This window comes from Macrobrachium nipponense, chromosome 48, assembly GCF_015104395.2.
Source record: "Macrobrachium nipponense isolate FS-2020 chromosome 48, ASM1510439v2, whole genome shotgun sequence".
NCBI classification, from domain to species: Eukaryota; Metazoa; Arthropoda; class Malacostraca; order Decapoda; family Palaemonidae; genus Macrobrachium; species Macrobrachium nipponense.
Window position 1 is genome coordinate 21,011,756 of NC_087223.1, and position 14,126 is coordinate 21,025,881.

General features: G+C 38.3%; 1 protein-coding gene across 1 annotated transcript in view; it reads right to left on the reverse strand.

The window, feature by feature from the left end:
• Positions 1-12,476, reverse strand: part of LOC135205112 (uncharacterized) — a 298,672-nt gene extending 286,196 nt beyond the window's left edge. The window contains exons 1-7 of the mRNA XM_064235457.1: positions 12,390-12,476; positions 5,463-5,499; positions 4,743-4,816; positions 3,385-3,541; positions 2,214-2,374; positions 930-989; positions 565-709 (exon numbers count right to left, since the gene is read on the reverse strand). Coding sequence (XP_064091527.1) covers positions 565-709; positions 930-989; positions 2,214-2,374; positions 3,385-3,516 — 498 coding nt within the window. The 5' untranslated portion in view covers positions 3,517-3,541; positions 4,743-4,816; positions 5,463-5,499; positions 12,390-12,476. The remainder of the gene's footprint in view (positions 1-564; positions 710-929; positions 990-2,213; positions 2,375-3,384; positions 3,542-4,742; positions 4,817-5,462; positions 5,500-12,389) is intronic.
• Between the last annotated feature and the right edge of the window lie 1,650 nt (positions 12,477-14,126).

Below are 14,126 nucleotides of genomic sequence, written 5' to 3' on the forward strand. Positions count from 1 at the left end.
GGTTTCATGCCTCAAATATAAAACTGTGTTTTGCAAAAGTTTCATGTGAGTGCTAAACCAACTAATATAAGAGAGCTATGGTTATAAAACCACACTAGTGATAAACCAACTAATACAAGAGATCTTTCTCAACTTCAGTGCATGAGCCAAAAGAAAAAATTCTGGTATACTGATACAACATACTGAAACAGGGAATGAAACCATTTAAGTAATTGGTTATGCTTCATATAGCATTAAATTACAGACAGTAGGCTAACCAAGCTACTACATTTACATTTTCATCCGACCCAAAGTATCCAGTGCCAAAATTTCAAAGTGTAATTCAAGATTATTCAGCAAACTATATACTACTTCTAAGACTCAAAAACTTGTACATAAAATCAAGCAGCGGAAAAATAAGTATACACTTGTCAAGCAAAAATACCACCTTATTTTTAAAATTGCTCTTGAAAGTGTGTTATTTATTCATTCATTCATCATACATGCTGCCGATGAACCTTTATAACATTGAATGGTTTTAGTGAAACTGCTGTCAATGGAATGTAAACCTCAAACGCTACCTACCATGACATTATACACATCTGAGTGATTGGGAATGGTGGGAAACACTGATCTATTTAGCGTTAGCATCGAAAAAAGCCTTGCGTAATTTCTCGGAGAACTAGAGAATATGTCTTCCATGATCACGGAGCAATCTCTAAGCTTCAACCTGAAATGAAGACACTCCAAATAAGTTTACTGGGAGAGATTCAATTACTGCAATTAGTATTCTTTTTGCATTGAAGTCATAAAAAAAAAATGACACAGTAGCTTTAAAGAGAGATACAGAATCTAGGCCAAGGGCCAAGCTCTGGGACCTATGAGGTCATTCAAAAATTCATTGACCACAACTGATACGTAAACATATCCTCAAAGGGACAATATCTTACCGTTTGCATTTTTTCTTGCTTGAATCTTCCTGCTTGTATGATGGGTTTTGAGCTCTGGCTCTGCAAAATAAAATTACCAACATTAAAAACTCAGGCACAACTAGGTTTTCATGAATAGTGAATCACTGTAGTATAACTGTCACGGCATATACTAAGTAATGCATTCCTCATTCAAAAGTACAGCAAATACGTGCAGTCCCCGGGTTACGATAGGTTCGGCTTATGACGTTCCGAGGTTAAGGCTCTTTGCAATTACATTCATCAGAAATTATTTCCAGGGTTACGACGCCTACAACGCTCATCTGGCAGAAGAAATATGACACTAAAAATGCAAAATAATTAATATTTGAAGGTTTTTTTGATGAAAAATGCAATAAGAATGCAGTTTACATAGTTTTCAATGCACCCAAAGCATTAAAAGTAAGGTTTTCTTGGGATTTATGATGATGTTCTGGCTTACAACGATTTTCGGCTTACGACGCGTCTCAAGAACGGAACCCCTGTCGTAACCCGGGGACTGCCTGTACTTATTTTCATACATACAGGTACTATCCTACTTACAACCAAGTTTGGTTCCGACCCACTGGTTGTAAGTCGGAATGGATGTAAGTCGAACCTTAGAAAGTGGCCAACATACTGGGTAGGGTATACTATCAAACCTTTGCTATATAAGTGCCTACTTAGTACTGTAATGTAATGTACAATCATTATTTCAATCTTTTTACCATAATGTACTTCTACTAATACATTTTAATCATTTATGTAATAGTATATATTACGTACAATCAGGCATTGAGTTACAATGGGGTTAGGTTCTTGCATGTATGTCAGAAGTCGATTCTTACGTAAATTGGTTTGCAATTCAGTCTACAGTACAGTTAATACCAAATGATGCTGCAGATAGGGCAGGGTAACTCAAACTGATGCTGCCTGAGTGATGAGAGTTCTCATGCCTGAGTGATGAGAGTTCTCATGAGATGGCGCAGTGCCAAGTAACTCAATGGTCAACTGTCTGAAGTAAGGTTGTAAGTACGAGTGGTCGTATGTCGAGTAGGTTGTAAGTCGGATAGTACCTGTATTTAATTCTTTCTTCCATATATCTTTCAGTACGACACAGCAATCTCTAATCTTGGAACTGAAAAAATTAAATAAATAAATAAAAAAAAAAAAAAAAAAAAGTTGCAAATTGAAGCACAGTATCTCCAACAATTGTATGCTCCAGTTTCCTCCTGCAAGATATAATTCCCACAATTTTCAATCTGAAACTGCAATACTACACTGTACCCTGATGGGACCCGATGTCTTGGAATAACTTCGGCCCCACCGTCAGGACTGGCCTCGCTGGTTTCTTGGAGGACCGGATGACCGCAACCTAATGTCGTTACCATGTAAGAGGCAGACTCACTAACAAAAGTAGGTCTTTCTAAACATTCTTCTAAGTTACCCTGAAAAAGAAACAAAGGTCTGATATGATTTAAATTGCATGAAAAAGGACATAATGTATGAAAGTAGCACTATTAAGCCAAAAGAATATGTATCTAGCACAGAATATACAAATTACAAGTCTCAACTTACAACAACGCAAACTACAGTAATGAAAATCTGAGATGATTCAGTCCAGCTTACCAAAGCTCATATAATTATTACCGCGCATTTACAACAATTCTTACGAGTGACAAAAAATATGAACCTATTAGTGCAACAACTTCAGTCAATCTATCAAAGTCCTTTTGAAGCCGGAGGAATGCCTAGGTGTTTGTTGTGCGCCAATATCCTCTGGGCATCCGAAACTTCCTTTCCAACTTCTCTCTTCATTGCTCTAAAACCTACCACTTTGCCTCTATACAACTGCATATCGAATCTTAACCTTCAATGCTGCCAATTCCTGGCTGTCATAACTCAGCTGTACTACAATTTGTGTTCAAATTTACAATTATTTATTATTACTTCATTAGATGAAACCTATCCACATAGAACAACCCCACAGGGCCATTGACTTGAAATTCAAGCTTCCAAAGAATGTTGGTTTCAGCCTCCCACCGCAGACCCCACGCTGCAGCAGTTACTGATCGTGATACAGATTAAGGGAGGGGGGAATTTTCTTTATTTACTATTTATTGATATTAACTATCTATTGATTTTTAAAATATATCTTTCGTTTTTAATTCTTTTTGATAAGTAACCTCTTCATTCTGTAGTTTCCATTACTTTCTGTTACTCATTTCTAATAAACACCATATTCTCTATAAGCTTGAATTTCACGAATTTGCAGCTTGTTCCACATGAATAGGGTTCATCTTCTGAATATAGTAGTAGTAATAATAATGATAATAAGATTAATCTTCTGCATTAAACATTCAGTTTATTTACAGCAAAACTCAGTCTTCCCTAGTCCTTGTCAGTGCAGAAATGACTTCACCTGCAATGAAGAACTAATTCCAAATATACCACTCACATGGTTTGCTATATAATCTTCAACATCACACATCGCAGTTACATGTTTCCCTTCGTCTCTACCGCTGAACTTCAGCAACTGCGTCATGGCGTTAACTCTCTTGAAGAGGGTTTTGTACTTCAAATAAGGCATGATATTACTCTTTGCCACCCAAAGACTGCAAAGAGAAATCACAACATTAAATCTTTGCACAAAAATGTTCATTTAGGGAGAAAATGGAAATTATACATAAGGTTTTTCTGGAATTTCATAAAATATAAACCACTACCTTCTTACAGTGATAGATAGAAGGCAGAAGATAGAATTCAGGCCAAAGGCCAAGAGCTGGGATCTATGAGGTTATGCAGTGCTGAGAGAGAAATTGATGGTAGAAAGGTCTGAAAGGTGTAACTTGAGGAAAACCTCAAAGCAGTTGCACCATGAATCAATTGTTAGGAGAGTGTAGACAGTAAGATGAAAGGAAGAAAATATGAGAAGAGGTACAGTAAAAGGAATGAAAGGGGTTGCAGCTTGGGGGTGAAGGTAAACTGCAAAGAGCCTGAAGTAATGTCTATAGTGCACTGCCCGGTGTGCAAGATGGCACTAATCCCATGCAGGGGCTCTGCTGAGAGTCTCGCAAAACAGTAATATAGTACGAGGAGATTCAGAAACTAAGGATGATGACATTTACAAGGATCTAAAGGCAGAACTGGGGAAAAACCCCATAGCTGTAATGAGTACAGCAGTAAACATTTGAGAAGCTGGAAGCACAATTGGGGAAGGAAATGGGAAAGGAGGTACTACAGTGTTGTAGCTCGGACAGCAAGGAATGAAACAGAAAATAAATGAGAAGTAGTATAAAAATCTAAAGGTGGAACTACAGTTGCACTAAGAAGTTACTGAACAACAGGAATGAAGAAACAAAGAGGGAATGGAGATCACGTAAAAGGTTAAAAAGGCAAATGTCCACAGCAGGTAACAAGGAATGGTATATCTTTACCGATCTGATTGTTAAAATAAAATCAATATTCATTCAGCCATACTTACTGGGCACGAAATATGAGTACAGGAAGTTATTTACAGGTTTATTGTTTGGATGTACCCCACTGAAGAAAAAATAAATACAACCCTTGGCAAACACAAAACAAGTAAAAATTCAAACATCATTATCTAAAATTTCAAAAAAAAAACAATTCCACTTTCCATGACTTGCAACATCAGCATTTTCAACCAAATCAGCAAGAGATACTGTGAAGTAAACCATTGAAAACTGAAATACTGTACATGCATTCTCTTTTATAAGAGACCAGATAACAGCAGATATGTCAAATTTTCCCCCCAAAATAGCAGTACTTCCCAAAAATCTGAAAGGTACTCACGATTTCCTCTTTCCAAAAACATAAACAAGCTGTTGATCACGCCCATTCTTAAATATGTAGGCACCATACTTTATCTGGACAAAGAAGAGAACGAATTAACAATAACATCTACATGTCCATGTCTAACTGTTTGTTTGTTTGTATGGTGTTATTACATTGCGTGGAACCAGTAGTTATTCAGCAGCAGGACCAATGCCTCTACATGAGTTCCAAACCACGTCGAGAGTGAATTTCTATCACCAGAAATACACATCTCTCACACCTCAATGAAATGCCCGAGGTGGCAGGCCAAGACCATACCGATCACACCACTGAGGCACTTCATGTCTAACTATATACAATTTAAAATCTTTTTCCTACAAAAATAAAAAATAACTTTGATGTCATAATTTAAATAAACTAGTCACCCATTAATAGCTATCGATTTACTGGTCCAACAGTATGGGGCATCAGTGCCCTTCTGCTAACTAGCACTAAGCATTTAAAATATAGGGAATTCCAAATCACCTGTATTTCACTTACCCCTTATCTATTCCAGTTTACTTCTTAGATGTTTGTGTACTTGCATAATTCAAGGTTCTTTTTAAACATCACTCTAATTTCCAACATACAGTAATCTTGATGTTAAAATAAGAACATCAACCTTTTATGGAGAACTAATTCCATTTTTATGCACATGACATCATTAGCTGGAATTTAAAAATAATGAAGTTTTCTTACCTTTCCTGGCCAATATAATTCATCATCTAGCTTTGCCCTGAAAAGGAAAACATAACGGTGATAAGTTATCAAAGACAATTATAACATGACATAAAAAAATCCAATTTAATCTAAATACTAAACTGTTTATGTACAGCACAGGTTAGGTATTTTTCAACAATCAACAAGAATCACATGTGCCACACATGATCAGCAAATGCTTACTATTTCGTGATTTTTTCTCATTTTCATTCTAAAAGCAATCCCTTTGGTAAGTCCTGCACAGGCTCCTTTAAATATATTCTCAAATACCGAAACTTTTCAGTTTTTCAAACAGGTTAGCTTAGAGTCTTAGACCTAGCCTTGGCTACATGGTAACTGGCAGGACTAAATTTCCTTTTAGACATGTAGTCTGGCACTAGATACGACCTTACCAAAAGAACCATAACCTAACCTTTTCTGGAGTGTCATGCTATGTTCTAACCACATGTTATCTTCCTAACCTGACTTGGAGCACTGAACCTTTAGCTGCCTTGTTGTGTGTGTCTGTGTTGGAGGGAAACCTCCCACCTAAGTAACACTGTATTCCTACACAACACTTTAGAACAGGTTAGGTTTGGCCGATTTTCATGGTCGCATTTCTCACACCTATCCACCTCCCTCAATTGTATCCGCTCTTTTTTGTGGAATTTAACCCTACTTTACGAAATTACAACGTTAACTTGTTAGCCTATTGTTGAATTAGCTGCTAGACTGTTATACCAAAGCCTAGGACAAGGGTTGCATACCAAGAAGGGAAACATGGGTACCCAGTATCAGCATCCTAAGTCAGGTTAGGAAGCTAAGGTCTGGTTAGGTCGGGCATTGTACGTTAGGAAATGTTTGGTTTGGCCCATTTTTGGCCAAATTTCTCGTACCAACCCCAGTCTCCCTACTCTTCTCCTGAGTAGCCTATGCCGAGTAAGGGGTCACAAGTTACTCAGAAGGACCCCCATCCAGGTTATGGTGCATGTTGATAACAAAAAAGGAAAGTGTGAAAATTAACACATTGCTTTTCTTTTGTTGACAAGAATTAAATTAATTAATGTTTTACTCTAAGCGATTCTTCATCTCGAGCTACATTCCCGTAACTACTACAAGCCGGTACCGTCATTCTGCGAAATACCCGAGCACGCCATCTGAAGTTAAGTATGTGGGCGCGGGTAAGCATCGATTAGGCTAAACCCCTTCGGAAATGCCTCCTAAGACCCTACAGTAGACCCGACACACCCTACCTTCGCCCCTCCTGTTCTAGCGGCAGGTTAACCTGCCACTGGGTATGTCTACCCTATGCTAGGGGATGATGGCCTAATACTACCCCTGAGAGACACATCGTAACAAATTAATATTAAAAAAAGATTAAATACGGTCATAAAAGGCTTGAGAAGTGTCCAAGAATTTAAGGATCAGTATTTCTATATAAGCATTCCGTGGCGAGCTAGACTATGGCAACTGACATTTTCCTATGTTATTTTACTTGCTGTACAAGATTTGAAAGTAATATTTATTCAGCTGATTGTAACTAAACAGTAATTTACCTTTGAAGACTACGCGACGGTACCAACAGGTGCGATGTACAGACGTGTAGAGTTCAAAGGTAAATAACAGTGGAACGAAAAAAATATCCCTTGAACTCTTGTAAAGCATGTAAAATAACATAGGAAAACGTGAACTGACATAGTCTAGATCGTCGTGGAATAGTTATATAGATCTACTAAGTGTTCGGTTCAGGCAGAGAAATATAAACAAAGCCGCCATGTTTGAACTCCGCAACCACCTTAGAGCCATATGTTCACTAAGGGGAGGATGGGGTACTGGGGAGGAAGGGAGCACAGAAGGTAAGAGTTGGCTAAATGACGCTGGGTTGTTAGGTAGTGATATGGCAAATAACAAAAACTACTCAACAAAAACTAACACTTCTACCTGAAAATTACTAACACTTAGTAACACCAAAACACAATTGTTCTAACAGTAGAGGAATATAGTTTGGGAACTTTACCTTAAAGAGGCAGATGGTACAATTCAGCAACACACTTATGAATGCGTAAAATCTCCTCTCGTCTTTGATTCTTGAAAGTGTACCTACTTTGAATTTTGAATGAAGTTACAGCCAAATACCCGACGGACCACGAACACAGATAGGTTTCCCCAACATTAAAGTGAGGGTGTCCAGATTACCTAACAGAATTATTAACGCTATTACTAGTGAAAACACGATCACTTTGAGGGTGTAGAGAGTCGGGTGTTAACACTGCAAATACTTCTTGCTAAATGATTTGAAAACGCAATCTGGGTATCAGCAGCGAATTAGTGATAAGGTCTCTGATTGGTTGGAATTATTGTGGGCGGGTACATGTCAGAACTGAGGTGGGGGGGGGGTGATTTCACATGTACTATATGGAAACTAAAGTTGTACTTTAAGAAAAAAAAAATGTGCAATACTGAGTAACACATACGTGAAAAGGATCTGTAATGAAGGGACAGTACAGGAAATCAGAGAGGCCAGTTGGGGGGTAATGTGAAATGTGTAAAATCGTAAAATGTAGTTTCTTTTATTTCCATGAAACCAACGATATTGTGTATTATCATTACAGGAAATAATATTGCGATGAAATGTTGTGGAAGGGACACCTATTTTACATATATAAGTTATGAATTCATACATACACAAAAATATATATTATATATATATTCACAAATGTACATATACTATTCAAGTACAAATTATGAAATAAATGCAAGTTGGAGGTTAATGTAGGAAATAAGGAATGAATGTTATCAAGATTCAAGAATATTCTTTAACCTAACCTTAGTAGAATGTGTTACCTGAGGGGGGGCACACCCCCCATACCCCCCTTAAAGAAAGACAAACTTGAAGGAAGACTAACATATGGGTTAGCATACTAACCTAACCTAGTAGAATGTGTTACCTGACCAGGGGCTCTGCCCCCCGTACCCTCCTTAAAGAAAAACTAACATATAGGTTAGCATACTAACCTAACCTAGTAGAACGTGTTACCTGACCAAGGGGCTCTACCCCATATCACCCCCCCCCAACTAGGTCACAGACCATGACGGAATACAGACTGTAATTTATCATAACGGAAATGTTTGTAAATGTATAAAATGGAATATATGAATGTAAATGTTAAAATAATCGATAAAATTTTCTCAAAGAATTTGCTATGGGTGAGAAAGCCTTGTAAAATGATGAAACGTAAATAGACATGAGGTGAATAATGGAAAGAGAAGGGAGAGAATTGTGTAAATTGAAATGTCTGTAAATCGATAAAATGGAATATATATATAATATGTAAATGTTCTAATAATAAGGTCAAATTTTAACAAAGATATTGTTATGGGTGAGAAATGCATTCTAAACGATGAAATGAAAATAGCCAGACATGAATAATTTCAAGAAAAGGGAGTGACTTGTGTTCATGTATAATCATGTATGGAATATCCCCAAGCAACCTCCAATTTCACGACACCGAGAGGAAGGTAGGTATTGAATCGTCCTAAAACCGCCTTCTAGTCCCGCCCCGTAGGCATTTTCAGGGGTCTGCCCTCAATTATAACGTAATATTGCAAGACATATAGGGCAAAATTATAAAGTGAGAACACTTCAAAAAACATATTAAACAAATACTATGATAAACGAAACAGAAATAAAAACTTGGAATAATATAACATGATTATAAAACAAATTAGGAAAAGGAATATATGTAACTCAATGTATATATCCCCACAAATTTTTCACTTGGTCCTATCGTAATGTAGGGTTAATACTGCAAAGTGATTGGTTAAATACATGTAACCCCCCCCCCCACAACGCCCATTATTTCTCTCACTTAGGAGTCAGTATCTGAAACAAAAGCTCCCCTATAACATGGCGCATGCGTAGTAGGATTCGGCATCATAATAATAATAGTAGTAGGTGGACTTTACCTGTGAAATGGCCCCACTATCTGTTTTTTTATCGCTTATTTTTGCTTGTATTTCGTGTTTCAAATGTCATAAATAAGGGGAAATAACAATAACACAGCAAAACCTTCCCCCAAGTATTTTACCCCACCCAAAACCCTGCATTCCCACTGGGGTCCCCCTATCCATAGGATAGAGTTGAATGGCATAATTCTCCCCAGTGTTTTACCCTACCCAAAACTCCGGTTCCCAATGGGGGTCCCGTTTACCGTAGGTTAGAGTTCAAAGGTAAATTACAGTTGTCCGAATAAATATTACTCTAAATTCTTGTTCAGGAGGTAATACTCCATAGGAAAACGGCAACTGCCATAGCAGCTCACCGCAGAATAGTTGTATAGTTCTACCCAAATAAGGCTTGAGAACGGTCTTAGAGTTTAAAGGTCATGTCTACGTAGGGACGTAATGGGGTCTATGCCCCCGATAGCGTCAAGCTACCGAAGCTGCCCCAGACTCACATTAACGTTAAATAAGAGTTAAATAAGGTTAATTAAGGTCAAATAAGGCTTGAGAAGTGTCCAAGAATTTAAGGATCACCTGGGTCACCCTGCCACTTGGTAGCCTATACTACCTGCCCTACCCTTAGGGATGGCGGGCTAATACCCATGAGAGACGCATCGTGACAAATTAACGTTAAAAAGAAGTTAAAACAATGTTAAATGAAGTCAAATAAAGCTTGAGAACGATCTTAGAGTTTAAAGGTCACGTCTAAGTAGGGATGAAATGGGGTCTATGCCCCCGATAGGATCAAGCTACCGAAGCTGCCCCAGACTCACATACTAAATGTTAAATAGGGTAAGGGTTAGATTAGGTTAAATATGGTTAATTACGGTCAAATAAGGCTTGAGAAGTGTCCAAGAATTTAAAGATCACCTGGATCACCCTGCCACTTGGTATAGGTACCTGCCCTAACCTAAGGGATGGCGGCCTAATACCCATAAAAGAAGCATCGTGACAATTTAACGTTAATAAAGTTAAAGTAGTGTTAAATAAGGTCAAATAAGGCTTGCGAACGGTCTTAGAGTTTAAAGGTCACGTCTAGATAGGGACGAAACGGGGTCTATGCCCCATTAGGGTCAAGCTGCCCAGCCGCCCCTGACTCACATTAACATTTAAAAAAAGTCCTAAAATAACTTACCAAACGACGCAATCGGCCGCCCTCTTCGTCAGGCCGCACGTCCGGGGGGCGTCGTCCTTCTCCGAGGCCATGGTTTGAAATGTTTCCCAACTCCTTCGCTGAGGAGGTTTGTTTACATCGTAGAGGTCTCGGTGTCCGTCGCCGGCGGCCATTTTCCAGCGGGCAGGACGCCAGCGCACGGTCAAATTATCCCGTTTATCTAACCCAATTTGCTTATCTAACCCCATTTACCCACTCCCTAAAAATAATTATAGTATATTTATACGCATTTTAACCGGTATAACACCGTCGGAATTAAATGAACTCCGAAATTCCTGACGTTTATCAAACGGGTTTGAAATTGCCGCGGTAGCGAACTCTTTCAGCGTACAGTTGACGTGACTGCCTACCACTGACGTTCCACTGACGTTTCTTTATGGGGGGGGGGGGGGGGGTGGGGGGGGGGGTACCATTTTACGTATTTAGGTCATGAATAGAGATTTCTTAATTATACATAAAATTCAGCAAGGACGTTAAAGGATAAATGAAATGTAATAGGTATACATCAAACGGCTTATGTTTCCCTGCGCCGGACGTGTCCGAGTCAAGGTAAAACCCGACGAAGGTCGATGGCTGATAAATGAATAATGAAACTTCTGAAGGGAATGATCGTAAAGCAAACAATTGAGCGAATAGCGTAATAACGACATCGATACAGCAACCTATAAATCATTATAGTCAGTGGTATACCACGCGCATTATCATGATTGCATAGGAATGCGTTGCCCGTTGTTGCTGCCTGTTGCAAAAATAGGAAAAAAATCTTATGAGGCTGCAATACTTGATCAAATACGCATTGTCTGTGGGGCCTCGTGTATTTATAACACTGTTAAAATCAATGTGACATGTTTTAGGTCAAGAGTAAACGACTGAGAAATAAACTAAGCAGGTATAATAGTACGGGAAAAAAAGGATACCCTTTAAAATAGTTGGCCACACAGGAAAGCTGCTGACAGCAGAAGATCGCCTGCCAGCGATTCAAGTAATTTGAACAGAAAGCACAACGCAGGCAAAAGGTTAGCAGCGGCGCCTGCATGCATATATTCCAAGCTCCAAAAGAATGAGATTACGAGGAAAAGATTCGAGAACTTAACATTGCAACTGAATAAAAGTGGAAATTGAACTTTTGTTTACTCAAAAGACATGGATGAAAATTTTTTCAAAACGTCACAATGCTACTGAAATCTAAAACTATGCATTGCAACATTACCATAGGTATATCATGCAATGCAATGCTCGCCATATACAGGAGGGACCGTAGAAATACAGGCTGGCAAGCCAGACGTTTCTATCAAGTGTTGCATAACTGTGGCGAATAGTACCACGAGATAGAATATAATGAGTACCGGGCATCCGGACACCAGCTGGACATGCGCAAAGAATATAACAGAATAACTTGAATGCCAAAAGCGTGGGAAAGGTTAACGGTTACCTACCAGGTTGTCATTCAAACGAGACAAAACGTATCCTTAACCCGGGTCCACGGATTGCAGGGAAAAGATCAGAGAGAGAGAGAGAGAGAATTTGAAGTCAAACCCAAAACGTTACTGAAATACGAAGTTAACGATAGATAGATAACCTGATAAAAAATAAAGACTACACTCCCAGGAATGGTAAAATATACAAAAAATGCCAATTACAGTTCGAAAATACGTTTCGTGCGCGTAATAAGTGAAGTCACAGTGGAAATATGGAAATGTTTACAAGGTTGCTATTTTACCCCAAGAGGCTGCTACTCTTACCCGACTTACCTGATGCAGCAAGAACATATGGCTTGGCTGCTTCGCTGGTGATTGCTAACTCGATAACGTGTAGCTGACACAGCATCCTTTATGAACAATGGTCACCGGAGATGATAAGGATTCTTAATCTCCTGAGTTTTCAGATAAGGCGATCACTCGCGGCTCTTGAAAAATGACATTTGGATAGGAACCCCCTTTTTTTTTTTTATCTTAGTAGATATGACTGGTATGCAGAATGTGGTCTGAACTTCGCTTTGCCATATTTTTTTTTTTTTTTTTGGGGGGGGGCAGTGGTTGATTACTGCAAGTTTTATCTCGTCTCCATTCATACTACTTTGAAGACTGTAGTCTGAAAACGTATTTTTGGAAGGAATCTTGGTGTGTTTTATGGCCTAGTGGTCCTTCCTTATCCGATAGTGCTGACATGGCCTGTACCTATACTATGCATTCTCATGTCCTTTAATTTTGAAAACTTCGTTTGGTCACCTAACAATCTTTCTGCAGGTTTCTTGCACTACTCCAATTTATGTCGTTCAATCTAAAATAATACTTTTATATGGGTAACTGTTACTTTCTTCCCAGTTCCATTCACAATTTTTTTGTAAACTGTACTATCTAGGTAGGTTAGCATCTGAGGGCCCACATTTACGTGTAGGATGGGTACAACCAATACTGAAGTTGGTACGGTCTCTCGTTTACCAATTAACCAAGAAACCACCAGATGAATGATTGGGTACATGCAATGCTTCAACACCTGGTGGGTTGCCGGTCCAAGACCAGACTTAAAAGTTCATATCAAGTATTTTGATTACCCTGACAGACTTAAGCCCTCTGCTCTATCTGACACTACTGCTTATTCTGTTGTCTATTAAAGCTCATCCTGAAAGTAACAAACTAACTAATGGTTTCTCTGCCATTACAGCAAAAGAATCATGGTCCTACCTATTAGGTCGTAAGTAACATGATTTTAAACATTGAACTCTGCCCAGAGCATCCATTTGAGCGATTCCCAGTGGAATTTCTCCTTAGCTCCTCCCACTTCTGGCCACCTCACTCTTATGTTTTGCTTACAATGATTTTTTCTCTCATCCATCCCATTAAACCCACGGATTTTTGTAAATTCTAAAACAAAATTTTTGTAAATTCTAAAACAAACGCTAATTGAAAAGAAATCTTTGAACTTCATCCAGATAAGTTTAAAAGTGACAAGTGGGTTACTGATAATGGTAGAAATATAACTCATTGTACAATATTAATACTGTTCAGGTCAAAACTTTATAGGTAGTAACTTCAACAATCTTTAAAGATTCCATAAATTTATATGAAACTAAATCTTGCATGAAATTTAAAGAAAAAAAAACTACTACTACTACTTTGGTAGTACCTGTACCGACCATAAAAATGGGCTATACAATTTGAAGGTATCAAATAGCTTTTCTCAAAAAATTTTGACAGAAAAACACTAAACCAATAAACCAACACCCATTTCTCCTACCATCAGGATCTTTCATGAGAATCTTACTTTCTACATAGCCAAATTCATCAAATTCTTGGTTCTCCACCTGACAATTTACCAGAGATATTCATCATTGGAAAGGTATTCCAGGAGTTTCTAAAAATACTCCTCTGAAGACTGTAAATGATAAGACTTTGGAGGCTGAATATCTTTTATTTCATCATTAGCAACTCAACACTGGCCTGATATCTGCCAGTGTTGAATGTGTTGTTTCAAGATGAAAGCATACT